The sequence below is a fragment of the Equus asinus genome, chromosome 21 (genome assembly GCF_041296235.1).
Source record: "Equus asinus isolate D_3611 breed Donkey chromosome 21, EquAss-T2T_v2, whole genome shotgun sequence".
Lineage (NCBI taxonomy): Eukaryota > Metazoa > Chordata > Mammalia > Perissodactyla > Equidae > Equus > Equus asinus.
In genome coordinates, this window is record NC_091810.1 from 50,818,757 (window position 1) to 50,843,868 (window position 25,112).

General features: G+C 37.3%; 1 protein-coding gene across 2 annotated transcripts in view; it reads left to right on the top strand.

Annotated features, from left to right (window-relative positions):
- SMARCC1 (SWI/SNF related BAF chromatin remodeling complex subunit C1) overlaps nucleotides 1-25,112 on the top strand; it is a 172,977-nt gene that overhangs the window by 18,227 nt on the left and 129,638 nt on the right. For both annotated transcript variants that reach the window (XM_044753984.2, XM_070493517.1), the window contains exons 3-7: nucleotides 8,325-8,410; nucleotides 10,840-10,921; nucleotides 12,035-12,127; nucleotides 15,208-15,277; nucleotides 22,671-22,740. In XM_044753984.2, the coding sequence (XP_044609919.2) occupies nucleotides 8,325-8,410; nucleotides 10,840-10,921; nucleotides 12,035-12,127; nucleotides 15,208-15,277; nucleotides 22,671-22,740 (401 nt within the window). The remainder of the gene's footprint in view (nucleotides 1-8,324; nucleotides 8,411-10,839; nucleotides 10,922-12,034; nucleotides 12,128-15,207; nucleotides 15,278-22,670; nucleotides 22,741-25,112) is intronic.

The window sequence follows — 25,112 nt, forward strand, 5'->3', positions numbered from 1 at the left end:
TCTTCATGGTCAGCCAGTTGTCTGACAAAGATTTCCTCTTTTACTTTTGTTAGAGGATGTTTTGTGCATTTTATCTAGCATTTTTAGTTTTCAGCTGGAGGGTTGGTCTGGATACTTAGCCTAGCATATTTCCTAAAACTTTTTTTTTAAAGCATCATTTTAGGTTTTGGAGATCAGATAAAATGTGGGTCTTTTTAATCTGACTTCAATTAGAAGTCTTGGTAGAGTTTAAAAGCAGTTGATTTTGCCTAAAATAAAGCTCATTCATTTCTTAAATTGAAATAATGTAACATACTGAATCACCTCCCATGGGTTCTGGAACAGGTGTTATGGAAAGAGTCCTAGGCTTAGGAGTTAAACCACTGCGTCCTAGCATGCTGTGCTCTTGTGAGAAGGCACTTTGACCTGTACTGCTATTTCTGGGAAAGTGTTCCTTGCCCTGCCGATCCCATGGTGTAGTTGTGAGAATCATAAGATGTGTGATAAGGAAAGCTCTTCGAGAAATTAGAAGTAGTAATATACAATTTAAAGACATAGAAAATAGATTGCCAGCTTGTAGCAAAAATTTTCTTAGTAAAGGTAAAAATGTCAGTGAAAGGCAGACATGTGATTTAAATTTTCTTTTTTTAAAGATTGGCACCTGAGCTAACAACTGTTGCCTATCCCTTTTTTTTTTTTCCCTTTTCCTCTCCCAAAGCCCCCAGTGCATAGTTGTATATTCTAGTTGTAGGTCCTTCTGGTTGTGCTATGTGGGATGCTGCCTCAGCATGGCCTGATGAGTGGTGCCATGTCCGTGCCCAGGATCTGAACTGGTGAAACCCCAGGCCTCTGAAGCAGAGTGTGCAAACTTAACTACTTGGCCACGGGGCTGGCCCTGATTTGAATATTTATTATACTAGTTTACCATCACCTCCAGCTCTTAAGGAAGGCCACAAAGAGCTGTGTCTTCTGTTTCTCCTCCACTCATGTCCTAGAGACAGTGTATTTTATGCAAGCAGCAGCTGTAGTGCCTGAACCTGAGGGCTAACAAAAGGTTGTAGTGCTGTTTGAATTGAAGCCAGATTTTATCAGTTGAACATTGGTAAGACTTGCTTTACCTTCTTACTCACTGTGAGTGTTTAGTATGTATTTATTGACTGACGTACCTTTGCTGTGATGTTAGTAACTGTCTCAAAGACAGGAAGAGTGGAAGGCTGTTAATGAAATAAGCTAGAGAACTGAACCGTATTTACTTTGTGAGACTTAACTTTTCTTAAAATAGCTATAAAACTGTAAAGTACAACACTGAGTAATTTAAAGCAACTATTAGAACTTAGTGAAATGATTATTCCTCCTCAAAAGGAGATACATTGAGGAGATGAATATGTCTATTTTCAGGGGACTATCATTAAATTTTTTGGGATTTCAAATCATCACAGGAGTTTATATCAGATTTTTATATATATCTTTGGTGGAATACATATTAATACTTTGAGAGGATAAAATTTGTTGTCAAAGTTAGTTCTAACAAATGAGGTTGTGATTCAACTGGGTAGTACTATTTTGGAACATTTTAGATGATTCACAGTCCATAGGCTCTCTCTCTCTCCACTTTGGAATTTCTACCCAGTGAGTGTGACTGACCTCATGGCAGGGATTCTCATGAACTTGGTCAGTCTGGTGTCATGGAAAGAGTGGGAGTTGGAGGATTGTCACATCAATGTTCTCTTTTCTTCATTTGATTCAATAAACCATGCTGTGCCCTAAATAAGTTTTAGAGAAAAGGAAGTTAATAAGAATAGGCTTACGGTTGTCAGAAAAAGGAGTTGGACCTGATCGCTGGTTTTATGATTGTTCCCTGCAGTGTACTTGAGTGGCTGAGAAGAGGAAGGGCAGGAATAAATGGGGAAGTCTAAGAGGAATCGGTTGTCTTCAAGGTTTTCACTTTGAACAGTTTTTCCTTATAAACTTCTTTTTGAGCTTTCTGCTCCTGAAAGAGTTCTGTGGCAAAAAAAACATTAGAAGACTCTTGGATTCAGTGAAGATTATGATCCCTCCAACTTTAAGTATTTTATAATCTGTATCTGAGAGTTGTATTGTTTTGCCAAAACCATGCTAAATTCTAGGACTTTCTGGAATAGGGGAGGGAGAAAGCCAAGATTAGTATGTAGGTCTGAGAACCAAGAGCAAAAGGACTTCTGGGGACAAATCCCCAGTGTCAGTCACCATTGGGATAATGTTGCACTCTTGAAGTCACTTGAGAAGTTCTGGTGTCCGTGGGCTCCAGTCTACCAGTGAGGCTGTGGCTCTGGAGACTTCAGAGACTGCAGTGTGGGTCTCATTAAGACAGGGACATTGTCTGACAAATACAGTGATCGAATTTAGGAAATTTAATGTCGATACAGTACCATTCTAGTATATAATCTGTCTTCATGTTTCACTGGTTGTCTCAAAAATGTCCTTTAGAAGATCCAAATCAAGATCACCCATTTTATTTAGTTTTTTCTGTAATTAATTTGAAATTTGAAATAGTTCAGCCTGTCTTTGCCGTTCATGACTTTTTGAAGCATACATTTGTAAAATGTTACATTTGTAAAATTCTTCCATGTTCTTACCTTTAGTTGTAATTTGGTCATTCTTATTGCTGTTTAAGGGGTTGGCAAATTTTTCCTTAAAGGGGCAGATGGTAAATATTTTAGGCTTGCAGTCCATACAGATTCTGTCACAACTGTTCAGCTCTGTTGTAGTGCAAAAGTAGCCAAAGACAGTACCTAAATGAGTAGATGTTACTGTGTTCCAATAACAATTTATTTGAAAAAATGGGCCGCTTGCTGATAATTTGGGACCTCTTGCTGTATAGTGTTCCACTGTGGGAATATTCCACAATTTATTTATCCATTCTACCATTGATGGACTTTTGGGGTAATTTCCACTTGAAGGCTATTCTCAATAGTGTTGCTGTGAATATTTTTGTGTCTATCTTTCAAGAAAGGTAGGTACTTCTGTTAGTTATATTCCTAGGAGTGGAATTGCTGGGTCATAGGGTGTGCATGTTCCACTTCAGTAGATAACTGCCAGTTTTTCCTGAATGATTGTATTGGTTGATACTCCCACAAGCAGTGTACAAGGTTCTAATTCTCTACTTTCTCGTTGATGCTTGGAAGTTTTCTTTATTTTAGTTTTTTGGTGGACTTGTGGTGATATTGTATAGTTTTAGTTGCTGGTGACTGATGAAGTTGAGCACCCTTTCGTATTTATTGACCATTTGGCTCTTTAGTAAAGTGCCTATTCAAATCTTTTGCCCATTTTTTTAATTCTTTCTTTCTCATTTTTTTAAAGGGATTTTTCTTCTGTATTCTGGATATGAGTACTGTGTCAGAAACGTTTATTGCAAATATCTTCTTGGTAGCTTATCTTTTTACTCTCATGATGATGTCTTTTTTTTTTTTAAAGATTTTTTTTTTTTTCTCCCCAAAGTCCCCTGGTACACAGTTGTGTATTCTTCGTTGTGGGTCCTTCTAGTTGTGGCATGTGGGACGCTGCCTCAGCGTGGTTTGATGCGCAGTGCCGTGTCCGCGCCCAGGATTCGAACCAATGAAACACTGGGCTGCCTGCAGCGGAGCACGTGAACTTAACCACTTGGCCACGGGGCCAGCCCCTGATGCTGTCTTTTGATGAACAGAGGTTCTTAATTGTAGTATGGAACAGGGATCAGTAAACTTGTTCTGTAAAAGGCCAGACAGTAAATACACAGTCTCTGCTGCAACGTTTGCAACAGTTGTGTGAAAGTAACCACATACGATGAGCATGGCCTTGTTCCAGTAGAACTTAGTTTACAAAACAGCAGCTGGCTGGATTTGGCCTGGGTCGTAGTTAGTCAGTCTCTCACATAGAGTAACTTATAAAAATTTTTCTTTATGGTTAATGCTTTTTGTGCCCTTTTAAAGAAATCTTTGCCTACTCCAGAGTCATAAATGTCTTCTACTGTGTTTTCTTCTAAAAGCTTTATTTTATCTTCCACAGTTATAAGTATAACCCATCCAGAATTGATCTTTGTATTATGTGAGGGTAGGGGTCAGGATTCTTTTTCTTTTTTGCTTTTAAATGTGCATTTCCAGCTCTGCTTTTTACATTATGATGTGTAACATTTTCATTATCCTTTAGTTCTAAATTATTTTCCAAATTCTATTTTGACTTCATCTTCAGTCCTTAAGTTATTATTTCAAAAGACAATTGGAATGAATGGTTATTTCTTATAAATTCTTAATTTTATTACATTAAGTAAAGAACTTTTTGTTTTTTGCTGAGAAAAATTTGCCCTGAGCCAACACCTTTTGCCAGTCTTCCTCTATTTTCTATGTCGGCTGCTGTCACAGCATGCCCACTGGTAGACGAGTGGTGTAGGTTGGCACCCGGGAATCAACCCTGGGCCACCAAAGTGGAGTGCACCAAACCTAACCATTAGGCCACCGGGGCTGGCTCAGGAACATGTTTTAATATTCTTTGTAACTTAGTGAGATTATTGATGTTGAGAAATCAGTTAGTATAGTTGTTGAGTTTTTAAAGTACTCTTCTTTTTTCTGGTTCCTTTTAAGATGTCTTTGTTTTTGCTGTTATGCAATTGTACTATATTGTGTATCTTTTTTGTTAGTGCCGTTGAGTTGATTCCGACTGCTAGGGATCCTGTGAACAGGATAGTGGAACCCTGCCTAGTTTTTGTTTTTGTTTGTTTTTTTGTGCCATCCTCTCACCTTCCAGTGCTATATCAGACAGTGTTCCACTGCTATTCATAGGGTTTTCATGGCCAGTTTTCTCAGAAGTGGGTGGCCTTCTTCCTAGTCTGTCTTAGTCTGGAAGTTCTGTTGAAACCTGTCCACCAGGGGTGACCCTGTTGGTATTTGAAATAGCGATGGCATAGCTTCCAGCATCACAGCAACACACAGCCAGCACATTATGACAACTGACAGGTGGGTGGTGTGATTCCTTGATGGGGAAATGAAACTTGGACTACAGTGGTGAGAGCACCATATCTTTACCACTAGACCATGAGTCTGGCATAGTGTGTTTAGGTGTAGGTTATTTTAGAAATTTCTAATATATTCCTCAGAACTGTGGTGTTTCTTGAAGCTGAGGATTCATATCCTTTACAGTTTCTAGGGAATTTTAGCTTTTATTCTTCTGTGTCTAGTTGTCTAATCTCCTCTATATCCTGACAGTTGTGCTCTTACTTTCATTGGATGTTGTTTGTTCTAGGAGTTATATATATATATTTTTCAAGTCTTTCTCTCTCTTTACTGTCTTTAATCATTTTTTATATTCTAATTTTAGAAGGCCTATTGTATTTTTTCTATTATCTGAAACTGTTAGGATTCTAATCTTGCTGTTTGTTTTGTCTCTTGACTTAAAAATACTTATGTTTTTCCTTGTGTGTTTGAATTTTGGCCTGTCAGCTCTCGTTCAGTGGAACTTTATCTGGGAATCCTGTTGGACTGGGTTGAGAATTTGCTCTTTAAAGCACTGCAGAGGGGGGCTGGCCCCGTGGCCGAGTGGTTAAGTTCGAGTGCTCCGCTGCAGGCGGTCCATTGTTTCGTTGGTTCGAATCCTGGGCGTGGACATGGCACTGCTCATCAAGCCACGCTGAGGCAGCGTCCCACATGCCACAACTAGAAGGACCCACAACGAAGAATATACAACTGTGTGCTGGGGGGCTTTGGGGAGAAAAAGGAAAAAAATAAAATCTTTAAAAAAAAAAAAAAGAAAAGGTTGGGATTTAAAAAAAAAAAAAAAGCACTGCAGAGGACCTGCCAAATTTAGGACCAAATCTTATGTTAATTTGGCATGGGGTTCCTACACTAAGTGGTTAGCGTAAATTCCAAATTCAAGTTATCTTGGGATAGAAGCTTCTTTTCCTCCTTAGTGGCTGGCAGATATTTTTTCTAGCTCATCCTTTCCCTAATGGTGCAACCTATTGACACCCCTGGCTTTAGATGTGTGTGTGGTGGGTAATTTTTCTTAGTTCTGACGTCCTCCCTTGCTTAGGTCCATGGTCTCATGTCCTGTCCTTGCATAGACAGTAAAACCATACCCTTGAGATTATCAAGGTTGGTGTTACTTGCCTATTTAATCTCCTATTATACCTGTCCTCATTAGACCCTGCAGTCATTTTTTACTTCACAGATTCGCATTTTGACTTTTAGTTTGATTTTTTTTTCTTTTTTGATTTTTGCACCTGGGGATTTTCTTTCTTTCTAGAAATTCAGCTACACATTTAAAATAACGTCTATTATATTTTATCTAACATATTTGTAGTGGTAGAGTTTTCTGTTTATTTAGTCTGCTGTATTGCTGGAGCCAGCAACACTTTCTTAATCTGTAAAATGGAGCGAAAAAGAGTCAACTTTGTAGGATTGTTGTAAGGAGTAAATGAGGTAATAGATGTAAAGTGCCTCATAGTAAATTCTCAGTAATTGGTAACAACGATAATACTTTTTGTTCTCCCCAAGAAGAAAAATACTACAGCAGTGATTACCTACGCTTAGAGGTGCTAATTATATAACTATTAATTTCTCTTATAAAATTGGGAATTATTTCTAGAAGACACTACTTTAATTTCAAAGTTAAAATACACAAATTTATGGAGTATTTGACTGTCATCAAACTTTGTGGTGTAAAATGCTTCTGGAGTCTAAGTGACGTGTTTTTTCCCATAGCTGTTTTCAAGGTGTGAAGATGACTTTGTGATTTCCTGTGAACTTTCTTGGTTTCGTGGACATACTCAGTTTCTGCTCCTTGATTCACCTTCTCACATCCACTTTATGGCATAGTCATTTATTGGGTAATAGACCAAAGCACAGCATTATAAATGTGTGCATTCTACCCACACAGACATACAAAGAGTGAAAACCAGTTGTTAGCGCTATCTTGTCTTTAATGAATAAGTCAAAGAAATAAGGACACTATGATACAAACTTACAGCACTTTTAAGTATTGCAGTTAGATTTATCTTTCCTTGGTTTCATTCAGCTCAGCAGAATTTTAGGTGAGCTATAAATAGGTGAGGTGAGACCACTTATATACATCCAGAATAAGATTAGATTAAATTTCCAGTTTAGCCAGAGACAGAACAGCTTATCACACAGCTGGGAATAGAAGCAGCCTGTTAGAGCTGTCCCGGACTCCCAGAGGCTCTAATTGGGGTGTGCGGCTGCTGGGCTAATTCACACAGGGCAGGATCTCGCTGGCTCTGGAAAGCTCAAATTTTGTTACCCTATTGCTCTTTTATTCTTTAGGTTTTTTAATACTGATCAAGAGGAATTTACTCTTAATAATCTGTGCTTCTCCTTTAGGGAATGTTTAAAAAATGAGCCCTTGTATTTGAACCACATCCAGTGTGAGGTAGACCAAGGCCTAACTTTTATACGTTTTAAAAATCAAATTTTAAATTTACCAGTGGAATTTGTAGTGCACTCATCCCTCAGTATCTGAGAGGGATTGCTTCCAGGACCCTGTGGATACCAAAATCTGGGGATGCTCAAGGCCCTTATATAAAATGGCATAGTATTTGCATATAACCTGTGCACATCCTCCCATATACTTGAAATCATCTCTGGATTACTTATAATACCTAATGCAGTGTAAATGCTATGTAAATAGTTGTTATACTATATTGTTTAGGGAATAACGACCAGAAGAAAAGTCTGTACGTGTTCAGTACAGACACAACTATTCTTTCAATTCAAGGTTGGTTGAATCTGCGGATGCAGAACCTGCAGATACGGAGGGCTGACTGTATATCAATATTTTGTCCATTAGTGTTTCCTCTTGAAACTTTTTGATCGTTTGTAAATCTTGTTTTTCACAGACTGTTTACTTAAAGGGTAATATGTCAGTTGAATTCAAAAACAAATATTTTTTTATCCACTTTTAGAAAAATTTATTTTGTGTGTGTGTGTGTGAGGAAGATTGGCCTTGAGCTAACATCTGTTGCCAGTCTTCCTCCTTTTGCTTGAGGAAGATGGTCCTTGAGCTAACATCTGTGCCACTCTCCCTCTACTTTGTATATGGGGCGCTGCCACAGCGTGGATTGATGATGGGTGTGTAGGTCTGCACCCAGGATCTGAACCAGTGAACCCTGGGCCGCTGCAGCGGAGTGTGCAAACTTAACCACTATGCCACCAGGTTGGCCCTGGAAAATTTCTTTATATCTCAATTTGTTCCAGAAAATATTTAAGGAGGTTATTAAATTAGCAGTTGTTTATATCTTTGAGTTTATACAACTTAGAATACAGATATGAATAATTTTGTCAGAACTTTTACTTTTCTCATGTGTAACGTATCATTTTTAGGCAAAATGTTTCATGGATTTCAAAGCTGGAGGCACCTTGTGTCACATTCTTGGGGCTGCTTACAAGTATAAAAATGAACAGGGATGGTAAGTTTTTGTATTTATTTGCATGTTTTGATGTAATATTTAGGTTAGTCAATGTTGAAGCCTGTTCTTTCTTTGTAATGGTGTTAGAGAATTCTATAATTCTCTCTCTTTACATATATATAATAGAATTTTATTTGTAATTTACTATAATGCCTGATTGTTTCTCTGTTTGTAATGGACACATCTTGATGCTCAGTGCCTAGAGTCACCCTATCATTACAACTTTACCAACAGACAGTATTCTAATTTTGAAAAAATTAGACTGTAGATATTCTGATGTGTATATATGTCATTTTTATTTAGATTATTCCTTGTTAAAGACTGTTATTTTCTCATTGCTTCTTTATTTCTTAGCTGGAATACTTTCCTAAAGAGAAATTTTACTTGTCAACAGTTGAAAAGGCAGAATAAATTCTTGATTCTCTGTTAACAGATTCATTTAGGTTTTAATCTTCATTTGCAGAAAAATCCAGGCAGCCTTGTTTTAATTTGTTTAATGACTGCTTTCAAACTGTTTCTCAGCTTTCTAATAGAGATAATTCCCTTCAGTCCCATTATCTGTATTGTTTATTAATGAAGCAGTTTCTCCATAAATAATGAGTAAACTCTTATGTAAGCAATTCTCTAAGTGATGTGTTTCTGGATATACTTCTTCAGTTATCATAAGCCTGTGAAAGAGTGCCTCCTTCTTTAGAATAAAGGGGAGACACTGACATGTCTCTCCTTTTATTGTGCTGAAGGAACCAGTGGAAGGCTGTCAGCTATAATAGGCTTGTCCCAGTTAGTCAGCTCGTAATCTGTTGTCCTGTCAGTTAATGGAAGTTGCTTGGAATTTCTACCCTACTCCTTCTTCAGAAGAGTTTAGGGAAGGAGAATACTCAAAAAAACAAAAGAATGGGATTTAAGGAAAAGTTCTGTGTACCAAGGTTACATCAAGATATGGTTACTCAAGATGGAGGGGACGTCCCGCTTATCTGTAAAGGCTATGTTTAAAGCTGTAACTAGTTCTATTCTAAATTACCTATTTCTATGCTTTAGTGCACACTTAATTTCTTAATTGATACTACTTTTTAGGAACCATTTCAGTCTTGTCCTAGCACAGTAATGAAAAAGTCATGCTAAATATTAGACCTCAGTCATAATAAATATTAATTTATTGAATGATTTGCTTTATAAAGCCACACATTCTGTTAGCCACTAGGGCTACTTAGGAAAATTTTCAAAAAATTTAGTTCTTGTCCTCAAGTCATCTAATGAGATGTCTCACCAGCTAGATGATTCTGTTGTAGAGATGTAACAGCACTGTGCACAGGATGTATTAGGAACATGCAAGAAGACAGGAATAGCTTCATAGAGGAAGTGACTTTTGGATTGATTCTGGAAGTGATTGTATCAGGCCCATTGAGTAGGTGGTGACATCCTGGAAAGGCTACAGAATTTAGAAAGGTTGGAGGTGTGGGGAGCATCTCCAGGATAAAACAGAGTTAAGAGCATGAGTTCTGGACTCAGACTGTGTAATCCTAGCTAGTACGTGGTACTAATGATTTAAAAAAATATAGCCACAGTTAACATTTATTGATCACTTAAGAACAAGCTAAGCATAAACCCCATGCTAAGTTCTTAACATATATCCCTCATTTAACCTTCAGAAAACTCCACAGTGGGCCATTGTACTCATGAGGAAATTGATCCTTGGATTAGTAAATCACTCAAGACTACATAAATAAAGATGGGGTCAGGATTAGAATGCAAAGCAGTTGGATGCCACAGCTCACACTCTAAATTGCTAAGCTTAGCTTCTCTCCCTGGGATTAAAATGGAGCAAAAGCAAAGTAAGCATTGAATAAAAAGTAAGGAGAAAGAAGCATTCAAATTTGTAAAGATTAAGCCATGTGAAAACGACTAAGAAAAGGTGAAGACAACACCAGAATGTTTTGCTTGAGTATTTATATAAAGAGGCATTGGGGAAAGATTTCAAGTAGAGGTATAAATAGATGAATTTTACCACATTTAGGACAATAGTTAGCTCAAAGAGAATAGGCACTGTTGAATTTGAACAAATGACTTTTAAGCGTATATACAGTAGATAGACTTTCCTTATACTTGAAGAATGGTCTTCTAGTTCACTGCCTTTGGATCTGTGGACTACTTTCTATATGTTGTATAATATCTTAGATTTGAGGAAAAGGGGATAGATCATGGAATTGGTACCTCATTTTGACTGGAGTGGATCTTAATGTCATAAAATTTAATGTTTTATGAAGTTGTTGGTGCTGTGCTTTCGTATACTACTGAGAGAATACTCTCATACATTTTCTGGAGTGCTATTTTAATTTCCAGATCTTTCCAGCTTATTTCCATTCAGTGCTAAAACCAAGTTTTCACTTTTGTTTAAGATGGGGAACGAGTTGATTTTTCTTCTCTTTTAGGCGGAGGTTTGATCTTCAGAATCCATCCCGAATGGATCGTAATGTTGAAATGTTTATGAACATTGAAAAAACATTGGTGCAGGTAATTCAGAAAGTTAGATTATTAAGAAAATTTTTCCTTTAAAATACATTCAGTTCTAAGATTGGCTTTATTAGATTGCCAAAAGATCAAAGGAAGAAAAGTTTTTCTGAACACTGTTGTTCTATTATTTTTATGGGTTTTGGGGATTAGAGCTATAAAGACTAAAAATCATTTATGGAATATCAATCTTAATCTTCTGGTGAAGTAATCTAGGATATTTTTCTTTATTAATTTCACCTAATCCATTATTTGAATCTTTTTCCTATTTAATATAAACACTCTCATTCTACTAGTCACTTTTTTATATATTCTTTTTTTTGGATTTGTTTCATGGTTGTACCATAAATATAGTTCTTATTTCTCTATCTAGATTATAACCTGAAGGAGAGAACACTTAATTTTCATCTTTTCTGTCCTAGTATTTTTATTGATTGATGATTTTTAGTGATCTCTAAATTAACCTTCCTGGGGAGAGGCAGCTGGCAAAAATTGAGCTAGGTACTATCATTAACTTAATGCCTGAAACTTGTCTCATGGATTATTAACTAGAGAAGTAACTGAATGTTGTTTTGTTTGTTGGTTGATTTTTGGTGATGGTTTTGGGAGTTAATATTCATGTTTTAATCATTGCTATTTATAGGATTAGAAATGGGAAAAAAGAGCTATAATCCAGTCTTTATTTTATAAGTAACTTACATAATGACCCAAAATGGGCATCCCTTTTCCCTCTCCCCCCAAAATGAAAAGTGTGGGTGAAAACACTACATTATGCTTAGACTGTCAAGGTAGGTTCACGTAAAATTGGCTAGGAGGATTAATGTGTCATTATGATACCTTAATGAAAAAGGTGGTGAATTTCTTTAGGTCATGAGTCTAGCAGTTTTTTGTCCAGGTGTACCTAGCTGTAGAGAAGAGTTCTGCAGATGGCATTAACACCTGCTAAACATCTGGGTTTTATATTGAGATAAGATTTTTACAGTCTATACCAAACTACGTCTTCCCATTTAAGCAGTACGGCTTTGAATGCTAACTGTTGCCATTAGGGTAATATATAAATAATGTGACATTATTTCAAAACCAAGAGAATTTCAAAATCTATTCTTTCTTCCTCAGAACAATTGTCTGACCAGACCCAACATCTACCTCATTCCAGACATTGATCTGAAGTTGGCTAACAAATTGAAAGATATCATCAAACGACATCAGGTAACAGACATGATCACTTTGGAAACCTTGTGTAGTAGAAGCTTCTTATAAATTTCAACCGTAGTACCTTTTGATTTCTGGATACATCTGTATTAAATGAAAGTTATCTCTCTTTGGATTCTTACAGTACCCAGTTGTTTTCTCTCCACTCACCTCCAATTGTTAGACTGGAGTAGCATTCCTCCCATACCCCAGCATTATTAAGATATAAGTGACACATAGCATTGTGTAAGTTTAAAGTTTACAATGTGATGATTTGATGCATGTATACATCCTAGAGTAGCATTTAATAAAGTCATTGATACGCAGTCATCACAGTCTTATTGTGAAATGCGCTTATGTAGTGTTAAAGAGACCAGTGTATTCTGCATTAATGTGATGAAAAAGTCAAAGAATGAGATTTGGTGACAGAATTGTGGTAGGAGGAGATCAAACATTACTTCAAATAAAGCTACTCCTCCCTCCATTATATGTATTGTATTTATATATATGCCTTTTAAAAAATGACTGGAAAATTCTGTTTTTGTTTTCCCCATAAGCTTACTTTGTCTTGATTCACATGTACCAGTGCTATCTTCTGAGATCTTTACCTCCTGCCTCTAACTTCATTTTAGGCTGAGACCTTGGGTATTTACTGCATGTAGGTTTGTAACTACATGTGGCTAAATTGTAAGCAAACCCATGTCATGTTAAACTAGCTGTGGAGAATTTTCTGAAACAACATCATTTAAGTGATAAAGTTTTACCAATCCTTAGGATTAATTGAGAAACCTCATGAAATATCTTTGTTTTTTCTGCTACAAGAGAGATTTCCGGTTGAATTATATTTTAGCATTTAGTAACATATCTTTCCAGGTTCCTAAAGCAAAGGTCTCTAATACTGCTTACAGTTGGAGATTTAGTAGTCTTTTTCTTATATGTAACATCCCTGCCAGAAAGAAAGATAATATGATTGTGCTGTCAGATCAGACAGTCTAAAGTTGAATTCCCTTTTTCACTAGCATTATGACTAAACAAATTTCTTAACCTTTTTTTCTCTTTTGGCTGGTTTGCATATTGGAGTGGCTGTCAGGTAACTTAATTACATGTGGAATGTTAAAGGGCAGGAATTGAACAAATTAACCTGATAGTTATTGCCTTCAAGCTGAAATTATGTACTCTTCTTGCTACCAAATCATCCTGGAAAAAGTTTATATATTTTCCTATAATTTTTACTGAACATTTAGCTGTCATATTTCTTTTCTTTTTTTTTTTTAAAGATTGGCACCTGAGCTAACATCTGTTGCCAATGTTTTTTTTTCCTGCTTCTCCCTGAAGCCCCCTGTACATAGTTGTATTTTCTAGTTGTGAGTGCCTCTGGTTGTGCTATGTGGGATGCTGCTTCAATGTGACCTGATGAGTGGTGCCATGTCCACGCCTGGGATCCGAACCGGCAAAACCCTGTGCTGTCAAAGCGGAGTGCGCCAACTTAACCACTTGGCCATCGGGCCGGCCCCTAGCTGTCATATTTCTTAAGAAATCTGAGTTAGTAGTTGTTTTCTAGGGATAACTACAAGAGGGATGTAAGGATCTTCCTGGTTTCATAGAATCTTGGAGAAGAGACCTTAAGGTCTAACTACAGTGTCGTCTTTTTTTTAATTTTTAATTTTTTATTTATTTATGTTTTTGAGGAAGATTAGCCCTGAGCTGACATCTGCTGCCAATCCTCCTCTTTTTGCTAAGGAAGACTGGCCCTGAGCTAACATCTGTGTCCGTCTTCCTCTACTTTATATGTGGGACGCCTGCCACAGCATGGCTTGCCAAGCGGTGCCATGTCCGCACCTGGGACCCGAACCAGCGAACCCCAGGCCACCGAAGTGGAATGTGCACACTTTACTGTGGCGCCACCGTGCGGGCCCCTACAGTATCGTTATTGAATACTAGTGATCAGGCCTTTGCTCAAACAGTTAAAATGCATTAATAACTCCATTGATTGAGCACTTACAGTATACTTGTCACTATTTTTCGCTCATTGCATCTGTTAACTTAGTTCTAGCAAAATTCTTGTGAAATTGGTGTTATTGTTACCACTCTATTTCACAGAAGATGCTGAAGCACAAAAAAACTTACAAACACTTGTCCCATAGCACACAATCAGTAAATAGTAAAGCTGAGGTTCAAGCCCAGGCCTGTCTGATGGACTCCAGAGGCCAAAATCCTGAACACTGTGCTCACATTCATTAGATGTTGACATACCCTTTTCAGCCTCTCTTGTGGCTGTTCAAAAGTGTACTCAAACACTTCTAGTGATTGAGAATACCTTGCCTTATTTGGTATTTAATTCATCATTAGATAGCTAGCCCTAAATTTTAGAATTTTCTTCCAGTTGAAATAGCATTATTATGTTTTTCTGATTGTAACAATTAGTAAAATACTCATTGTCAAAGACGAAATTCGGGAAATACATTAAGGTGCTACTCAAACCTGATTTTAAGACTTCTCATCATTCTTACTGTCTCTGGAATGAACGCTTTTGTGTCTAAATGGCTTCTAAGTCGTGTTCTACACTGTATGCAGTGTTCTAGCTGTGGCTTAGCTAAAACTTCACTTTAGTGTTTATTTCATCCACTATTCTAACATTGACTTAAAACGACAGTTGCACACATGCATGCTAGAGCCAAGTCAAGTATCCATGCCATATGTATGTAGCCCTAGGTTATAGTTTACGACCATAAACCTGCATTGATTCACTTCAGTTAATAATGATAATTTGTGACAACTTTGAAGTAACTTTTAGAATCAGAGGTACTCATGTTACTGATAAGATTACCCAGACAGAGATACATAGAGCATTACCTAAGAGGTACTTGTATTATTTTTCTATACAACAGTATAGACTGTGTCTATACATTATTTATTTTTGTTTTTTCTTGTTAATCACTGTCCCTTTCCTTGACTAAAAATAATAAATATAATCCTAAATAATACTCTTAAAATATAATAAGTAAAATAATGCCTTTAATAATTTTTAGGCATTGGGCATCTCATAGTTTGTTTGCCATGTGCTTTATTTTTACATTATTTGTTCATTTGCTTTCCAGGGGACATTTACTGATGAGAAGTCAAAAGCTTCCCACCACATTTATCCATATCCTTCCTCACAAGAGGATGGTAAGTTAGTTTTTGGTATGAACTGATAAACTCATACTTAAGTAGATTTTAAGTTATATCAGCAGAGGTTTAAACAATATAACTAGCTTCTTAAATGAGACTGTCAAATATTAAATAAATTGCACAGATTATTTAAATTTATAGTTTCCTGATTTTTTTGCTGAATTGGGTTCAGCAAACCAATTCTGTGATGTTCAACTTTCTGATCTTTAGACTTTTCTTTCTTTGTTGGTAATCATTATCTGGTTGGTATTCTAGGCATGCGTTATGCATTAACTTGTTAATGTTTGCTATGTTGCTTGTGCTCAGAAAATTAAGAGACAGTGCAAGATAGAAGAACATCTCTGGGGAAGATAGACTTACAGGCTCTCTAAACAGGGCTTCTCAGCAGTATATTAGATTGGCTATTTTATAATGGTTCAGATTTTGATCTTTAACTCTTCTATCCTAAAAGTTGATTTTTGTCCATGACCAGCGTTTGTTAGACCTATGGAAACTGATTTGTGCTAACCATTCTTTCAAAAGTTGGAAAGTTGGGAAACAAAATATGAATTAATTAATTAACCACACAGATGGGTGGTGTGGTTCCACAACTGGGAAATGAACCTGGGCTGTGGTGGTGATAGCGCTGAATCCTAACCACTAGATCACTAGGCCTGGCTCAAGAACATTAAATTTTGTGAGATACAGCTGAAGCTATGCCCAGAGGGAAATTTATATATACATACATATACACACACACACACATATACACATATGCACACACACATTTTTTTTTTTTCCTGAGGAAGATTAGTCCTGACCTAACATCTGTGCCAGTCTTCCTCCACTTTATATGTGGGTCACCACCACAGCATGGCTAACAAGTGGTGTAGGTTTGTGCCTGGGATCTGAACCTGTGAACCCTGGCCGCCAAAGCAGTGTGTGCTGAACTTAACCACTATGCCATGGGACTGACCCTGGGGAGTTTATATTTTTAAATGTATGTATTAAGAAAGAAGAATGAGAGAAAAATCAATGGTGTACACATCTTTCTCAAGAAATTAAAAAAGTAATAGCAAATTAAAGAAAGAAGGAAATAGTAAAGATGAACAAAAATTAATGAAGTAGGAAATATACAATAGCAAGGTGCTCACTCAGCAGTGTCAGAAATAGTTCTTAGAAAAGACTTGCGGGGCTGGCTCTGTGGCTGAGTGGTTAAGTTTGCGCGCTCCGCTGCGGCGGCCCAGGGTTTGGATCCTGGGCGCGGACATGGCACGGCTCGTCAGGCCACATTGAGGCAGCGTCCCACATCCCACAATTAGGAGGACCTGCAACTAAGATATACAACTATGTACGGGGTGGGGGCGGGGGGGGGTGGAGCTTTGGGAAATAAAGCAGGAAAAAAAAAAAGATTGGCAACAGTTGTTAGCCCAGGTGTCAATCCTTAAAAACAACAACAACAAAAACCTGCTCTGCTCAATAAATATTTAAAAAAAAAAAAAGAAAACACTCGTAAATCTATTAGATTTGAGCTGCAAATAAATGAGAAAAAAAGAAAGAACAAATGTCAAGAATGGAAGGAGGGCCTCATTACAGATCCTACAGATATTGAAAACAATTGTAAAAATTGTTAGGTTTGTTTGGTTGATTGGTTTCTTGTGCATTTGGTGTCAAATCTAAGAAACTGTTACCTCATCTAGAGCCATGAAGTTTTATATCTATCTTCTAACAGTTTTTCAGTTGGAGCTGTTAAATTTAGGGGTTTTTTTTGTGAGGAAGATTGGTCCTGAGCTAATATCTGCCGCCAGTCTTCGTCTTTTTGCTTGAGGAAGTTGTCGCTGAGCTAGCGGCTGTGCCAGTCTTTGTCTGTTTTGTACGTGGGACACTGCCACAGTGGGGCTTCATCAGCAGCACTAGGTCTGCCCCTGGGACCTGAGTGTGAGCCCGAAGCCGCTGAAGCAGAGTGCAAACTTAACTACTACGCCACCAGGCTGACCACTGTATTTAGGTCTTTTCATCATCAGTTTTTATAGCTGAAGGTTTGATTTTATTTGTAACAGTCAAATTTTAGCTCTGTGATTATTGTGCTTTTATAAAGTGAAAAATCTCACCCTTGCTTTAGTGTTTAGTTAATTGGTGGTTTCTCAGCCTTTATCCTGTTAGGTAATAGCAACTGGTTTCCACTAGATGGAGGTGGTGGATAGCTGTGTATGTTAGAATACTGAGTCTGTTGCCGTCTAACTCTCTGATAAGGCTGATATAAAACTTTTAGTTTGTGTTTAGTTTAGTTTAGCTTTTTGAAAAAAAATGCCTTTTACAAAAGGTTTGAACTGTAATTGTTATAACTAGCTACTTAGCGATTCCTTATTCATGCTAATTTTGTTTTTCTTCTTTGTTTAAGACAAGCTAGTTTACTACATACTGAGCTTGCTTGGTATTGCTGTCAATAGAGTAATCATTGAGAGATAGCATTTAAATTTAATTTTAATATATTGGAGGTTATTTTTAAATATAGGACATACTTCTGCACACTGTAGGATCTGCCTTAGAATAGCTGGCTGTCCAGTGAGCGCTGACTCTCAGCAGAGCCCTGAGCTGGGCTCCTTACATGGCTTGTTCCAGGTATGTGTGCAGACGATAACAATACCAGCCACAACACATTAAAACCATATTGTAGAACCCTCAAAAATTAATATTTTTTTATGAAGATTAGTTAAAATAAAGTGTGGTATTTAATGGGCCTTAAGATATTAGTAAGATTTTGAGTAGGGCATGCTAGAAGGGAGTGTAAAATAAGCAAGAGCATAGAGGTAATAAATTATGAAATTTGGGGAAAAGCAAATGGTGAAGTTTGGCTCTATGTCTCAGGATTGTAGGAGACAAGGGAGGATAGGTGGGAAGACAAGAGCTTTGTTTTTATTTGATGGATAAGGGAGATAGTAGGCAACATTGATGGTTTTGTTGAAGAGAAATAGCAACTGTGGCTGTATTAGGAGAATTTGCCTGGGAGCTGATTTCTGGGATATATGATATAAGGAGACGGGTCACAGAGCAAGACCCCTTGGGAAACTCTGAATTAAATTGCTGAGTGAGGGAAAATTTTATCCTTGGATGGGGTAAATCCATTTATCAGGAGAACAAGGGAGATTAGTCACATGGCAAGCCAAGATGGTCTGTATCTTGAAAGTCAAGGGAAAACAAGGAAAGAGAAAAATTTTAAAATGCAAGAGGTGGGCAATGGAATTATTGTACAAAGAAATCAAAATGAAGCCTGAGACAAGGCATTGGGATTTGTCAGTTGTGAAATAATTGATAACCTTTCAGAATGAGATTTCAGTAACTTGCACGTGAGAGCAAGTTGTAGACTTGGTGGAAGATCACCATTTTCTCAGAATGTAAGGCAGAGAAAAGAAAGTGGAGGAAATCCAGTAGGTGGCCTGGGTTTTGTGTTTTAGGTGGTGGCTTTATAGTGTATTTCTGGACAGAGCAGAAGTAAACTGAAGCATATAATAGAGTTGAGACCTGAAAGGGATAGAGGGGTTCTTTTAAGAACATGGGTTGAAGTACTGGTTTTAGTAGAAAGAATATGTACTTCTTCAGGGATGAAAATAAATAAAGAGAATTTAAAAATGAGCTATTAATTAGAAGAGGAAAACAGACTAAATATTACTCATGTGGATGAATGCCTTAGGCTTACTTAGCTGTTCTTCATTCTTTTTGTTCATTTGACTTGATAATTTCAAATGACCAGTCTGAGTTCGCTAATTCTCCTGATTGGTCAAGTCTGATGCTGAACCCCTCCAGTGAATTTTTTCTTTTTAAGATTGGCACCTGAGCTAACGTATGTTGCTAATCTTCTTTTTTTTCCCCCTCCTTCTTCTCCCCAAAGCCCCCCAGTACATAGTTGTATATTCTAGTTGTGAGTGCCTCTGGTTGTGCTGTGTGGGATGCTGCCTCAGCATGGCTTGATGAGCGGTGCTGGGTTTGCACTGAGGATCCGAACCAGTGAAACCCTGGGCCGCTGAAGCAGATAATGTGAACTTAACCACTTGGCCATGGGCCTGCCCCTGAATTTTTCAGTCAGTTATTATATTTTTTAACTCCGAGATTTCTGTTTGGTTCGTTTTTATAGTTTTTCTCTCTTTGTTGATATTCTCATATGGTTCATGCATCATTTTCCTAATTTTGTTTTGTTGTTTAACTGTGCTGTCTGGTAATGCATTGAGCCTCTTTAAAAGGATCATTTTGAATTTTTCAGGTAATTATAGATCTTTGTTTCTTTAGAGTCAGTTTTTGGGATTCACTTTGTTCCTTTGATTGGGCCATTTTCCTTTTGTCTTTGTGTGTCTTGGTAATTTCTGCTATGTTTTCTGCATTTTAATCAACAGCCAAGGGGCCAGCCCTGTGGCTGAGTGGTTAAGTTGTGCTCCACTTCAGCAGTCCAGGCTTTCACTGGTTTGGATCCTGGGCGCAGAGCTAGCACTGCTCATCAAGCCATGCCGAGGTAGCGTCCCACATACCACAACTAGAAGGACCTACAACTAGAATATATAGCTCTGCAGTGGGGGTTTTTGGGGAGAGGGGAAAAAAAAGTAAGATTGGTAACAGATCTTAACTCAGGGCTAATCTTTAAAAAAAAAAAACCCAAAACACCAAAACAGCCAACTCTCCCAATCTTCCCTGGCTTTGTAGAGGGCAAGATCTTTACCAGTCAACTTGAGATTGTAGGCATTCCTTGAATGTTTTCTTTGGATGCATGGTCTCTGGGCTTGTGTGTGATTTCCTGGTAGAGAGGTTTGCTGGTTTCTCTTTCAGGAGCGTATAATCTCTTGTTGTCTCTAGTGTCCGTCTGCTGTACCACAAGTTCTCTGTTGCTACAACGAGCCGCTGACCTCTCTTTTGATCTCTGTGGTGCCCAGGCTTCCAAAGTTTGCTGGTTCCTCATTAGCACTCTGAGTCAGTTGAGACTGAAACCTGTGCCTCAGGCAGCCTCCTAAAAGCCAGAACATCGGATGCCTGTTGCACTCTTCTTTTTCCCTACAAGGGAGAAGTTGAGATCTGGGTGCTTTCTCCTGATTGCGCTGAGCTGAGCCAGCCTCTTTCTGTGCTACTGCTGACTCTGTGGTGCTACAATAAACACTGAGCTCTTGTTTGTTCTCCATGGCCACCGTGCATCCATGCCAGTTCCATCAGTGTTCCCAGTCAGGTGAGACAAATCAGTCCCTCAGGCAGCCCCGCTACCCCCAGAAAGTTGGAACATTGGACACACTTTCACTACTCTCTTTTCAGCCCAAGGGAGAAGTTGTGAGCTTTTCTCCTGATCCCACTGAGCTCTGCTGGCTTGGGAGAATGGCTATTGCTGTAGATATGAGGTGGCTTTTCTTATTGTTTCGGTGCAGCTGTTTTTGACGTTGAGCTTGCCTGGACTGCTGTGACTTCTTAGTTGGTTTCTAGGGTTCTCAATGCTTTTTGGACAGTATATTCTTAAGTTGGTGTCTCCGTGGTGGAACAAGGTCTAGGGTTTCCTATGCCATCACTTTGCTGGCACCATTTCCTGTACGTTATTTCCTTTTATGGCCAAATAACATTCCATTGTATGGCTGTACCACCTTTTGTTTAGCCAGTTGAAAGTTGATGGACATTTATTTGTAAATAATGCCATTATGATCATTTGTGAACAAGTTATTGTGTGGACATATGCTTCTGATTCTCTTGTGTTTATGCCTAGACAGTGAATTGGCAACTCTGTGTTAAACATTTTGAGATAACTGTCAACCTGTTTCCCAAAGTGGCTGTACTATTTTACAGTCTCTTCAGCATTGTATGAAGATAATCAGTTTCTCTATGTCTTTATCAACACATTTTATTTGTTGTTTTTTTATATTAGCAATCCTGATGGGTATCAGACTGTATTTCTGTGATTTTGATTTGTGTTTCCCTAGCTATTGATTCCATGCGTCATTTCTTAGGCCTTTTGGCCATTTGTATATCTTCTTTGGAGAAATATCTGTTCAGATCCTTTGCCTGTTTTTTAGTTGGATTATTTGTCTTTTTATTATTGAGTTGTAAGATTTATTCTGACTTTGGACTAATTTTTACTCATAAAATTGTGGGTTTTTGTTGGTGTCGTGTAGTTTATGAACATCTCTAGGAAGAGTATGAATTCACATCTCTAACCTTTAGTTGTTTCTGCTATTGGGAAAATTTTCAAAGGCAATCAGTGCCACAATCTCTTTCTATCAAAGTCAGCTGGGGAAAGGATGGATCTTCTTCTTTTTTAACCTTTGAAAGCTGCACAATCTTTGCAGATAGACTTTGTATTATAAAAGGCAGCTCTTACTAGTTAGAGAGTTGATATATTTTGTTTGTTTAAACGGAGTGAGTTCTGAAGGCCCATCTGCCTCTTCCTCTTCACTTTTTCCTTGGCCATTTTGGGATATCAAGTTAAGGAACAGAGCTGATTTCTTCCTTGTCACTTTCTTACAAGATAGTAAGTGAGCAGTTGGATACTTCAAAAAGAGCACACTCACGTCGGCTTCATGGCTGTAGTCAGTGAAGGTGGAGCTATTTCATGTTGAAATTGGCACTGAAAAGCCAATTTTACATAGCTGATTTCACTCAAGTTTTCTATTTGGCTATTTCTTGGGTTTCAAGGGGCTTCATTGGTTCCTTCTTAGTACTAGAAACAACTTTTCTAAGCTAAATTTAGACTACCAAAGAGACATATCGTAACAAGTGCTAAAATGTAGATGTAATTCAACTATAATACAAACTCTAAGAATCATCTGATTTTATAAATTTACACCTATCTTTGGTAAGGAAACTTCAAGTAAAAATCTACCTTATGTGATCATATTGCTTACACTGTTATTGAGAGAGCTGATTTAACAGGAGGCCATTAAAGAATAGTAAAAATAGTAATGAAAGCTTTGATGTAGCACTGTAAAGTGCTATAGCATACCAGAAAAGGTGAATCTGGAGAAAGAAGAGTAGTTGATAAAACTTTCATCCAGGAGATGAAGCCTAACACCTTGAAAGCTGTGTAGTAATTGCAAAACCTCACAAAAAAGGGAGGGGAGGTTCTGCATGGGCAATTAGGCAGTAAGGAATATAGTGATCATGATTTGGGTGGAACTGGAGACAAATTGATGGAGGGGTGGGAAGGAGAGTATTTTACTGCAGTGGACAGTTGGTTTTGTCAAGTGATGGACAATGGGCCTAGAATCTAGTAAGTCTGAATAGATGGCTGAAAAAATGCCCCTTCATATGGTAGATAATATTCAATTATGAGAAAACTTTTTGGGAGAGGGCTTATTAGCAAACCAAAAACTCTTAAGTAAAAATTGTCTAAATAACAGTTTATTTATTTATTTTGTCAACTTGACTAAAATTTTTTCTTTTTCCCTTTCAGAAGAATGGTTGAGACCAGTGATGAGAAAAGACAAGCAGGTGTTAGTGCATTGGGGGTTTTACCCAGACAGGTAATGCTAATGTGTCCTGAGATCTGATATAAAGATTTTAGTCAGTGCAAGTCAGGGTTGTTTATATATATATAGTTTCACTTTCTGAATAGTGATCACTTTGTTGATTTGTTTTAGTCATTGATCTCACTTTTTTAAGTCTTCTCTTACTGACCGTTTTCTTAGGTTATGGTTTCATTACTAAACTGATATGTTTGCTGCATTTTCCAAAACAGTCCTTCAGTATGGTATTAGACTATTGATTTAGATTTGTTTCCTTTAAGAAGTGAATTTTTCTCCCTAGTGTTTCATGACTAGTTAGTTTTGTTTGTTGTTTCAGAAACTACTCATGCCACACTATTAAGGATGAAATTATTTTATGTCAAAATGAAGTTTTTATTCTTGGCAGAAATTTCATTCCCTAGTGATGGTGTTACTTTTATATTTCATAACTCATACTGTGTTTCAGTATCTAAATATGAGTAAAGAATGTTACAAACAGGAATGACATGTTAGTGAAAAGGGTGGTCCTTGTTTAATTAATATTATGCCTGCATAGGGCACTTAGGAATAAGGATAACACTTCATCTTCCTTAATCGACAATAGAGCTCTCTAGGTGTTCGTTTCACCATTGTCCTGTCAACTGGAGGTTCTCTCCACTTTGTGTTTCAGACCAGTCTTCTTTCACCTGTACCCACATCCACTTCTAGCCTTCTCCTATTATTGGAAGCTAATCCCAAATATATCATTTCAGTATTGTAATAATAAATATTTTAATATGTATTTCCAAAAGATGACTCATTCTTTCAAAAACGAAGTAAGCATAACACCATTATCAAACCTAAAAAATTAACAAAATTTCTTAATATCAAATACCCAGTGTTGTCATGTGATACATTTGATTGATTGATTGATGGATGGATATTCATTGGAATTAAATGAATTCTGTAATGAATTCCAGTAAGGAATTCAACCACATCTTGCAATTAGTTCATATATTTCTTAAATATTTTTCAGTTTATAGGTTCTCCCTCTGTCTTCCCCACTTCCCCCTTGCAGTGTATTATTTAAGGAACCACGTTGTTTGTCCTGTAGTTTACCGTATTCTGGGTTTTTTCTATGGTATCACTGTGGTATATTTGAACATGTTTCTCTGTTCTATTTCCTTTAAATTGATCTAGAGTTAATCAGAAACCATTTCAGTTTAGGGAAGTAACAAGACTGTTGCATAGGTTTATGTTCTTCATCAGGAGACATGTAATGTCTTGGTTTTGTGCTGTTTTTAAGTTAATCTATTTGAATAACTTTATTTTACTTATAAATATATTTTTTAAAGGGAATATATGTCGTTAGATTATGTTCATAATTTTAATAGAATATGCACAGTCTTTGTACAGATTGAGTTAATCAGAACCAAATCAAATCAACTTGCTTATCAGCCTCTTCTGAGCCGTAATTGACCACTTTAAATTGAACTAATAGTTTTTTTTGTAATAACATTTAGATTAATGCTTGCTTTTTTTTCTTTTTTGAGAAAGATTAGCCCTGAGTTAACATCTGCCACCCATCCTCTTTTTGCTGAGGAAGATTGGCTCTGGGCTAACATCTGTGCCCATCTTCCTCTGTTTTATGTGTGAGATGGCTGCCACAGACAGCATGGCTTGATAAGCAGTGCTTGGGTCCCTGTCTGGATCTGAACCGGTGAACCCCAGGTTGCCCAAGTGGAGTGCACGAACTTAACTGCTACACCGCTGGGCCAGCCCCTTAAATAAATGCCTCCTATAAAACATTTCTAGTCTCAAGGCTTCATGTAGTCCTTGGTGCTAGTAAAACAAACCTTTCAATATTACAGGAACTGTTATAGGAAATCAGTTTTGAAACACTTAGATGGAAACTCAAATTTATGATAAACTACAAAAGTACAGGCTTGAAATAAATTTTATAACAACAGATTATAAGACATGTTAGCCTGTTTGCTAACCTTTTCTTTATGTATCAAATAGCATATAGTGGTTAGATCTTGTCTTGTCTTCTCAAGGGGCCTTGTTAGTTCCCTTTCTTTATTGACTATAGTTTACATATATTCTTCTACCTATGTAACGTTTTCTACTCGAGACTTTTAAAGACTATAAGGTTATCAGTTTTTCTTACTATTGTAATCTTTACCTGGTATAGTTAAGTAATTGGCAGATGAACTTTTTTTCTCCAGCTCACATTCAAGTGTTCATAGAAAACTTACCAAAGTGCTGTTAATAGATATGTAGAGCTGTGCTTGTTCTAAATGCTTTTGAACTGACTTCTGAGTAGTGGCTAAAGGAAGCCATTGCTTGTTACCATACTTGTATTTAATGTAGATATTGCTGGATTTTATAATAATTTATTGGCAAGTACA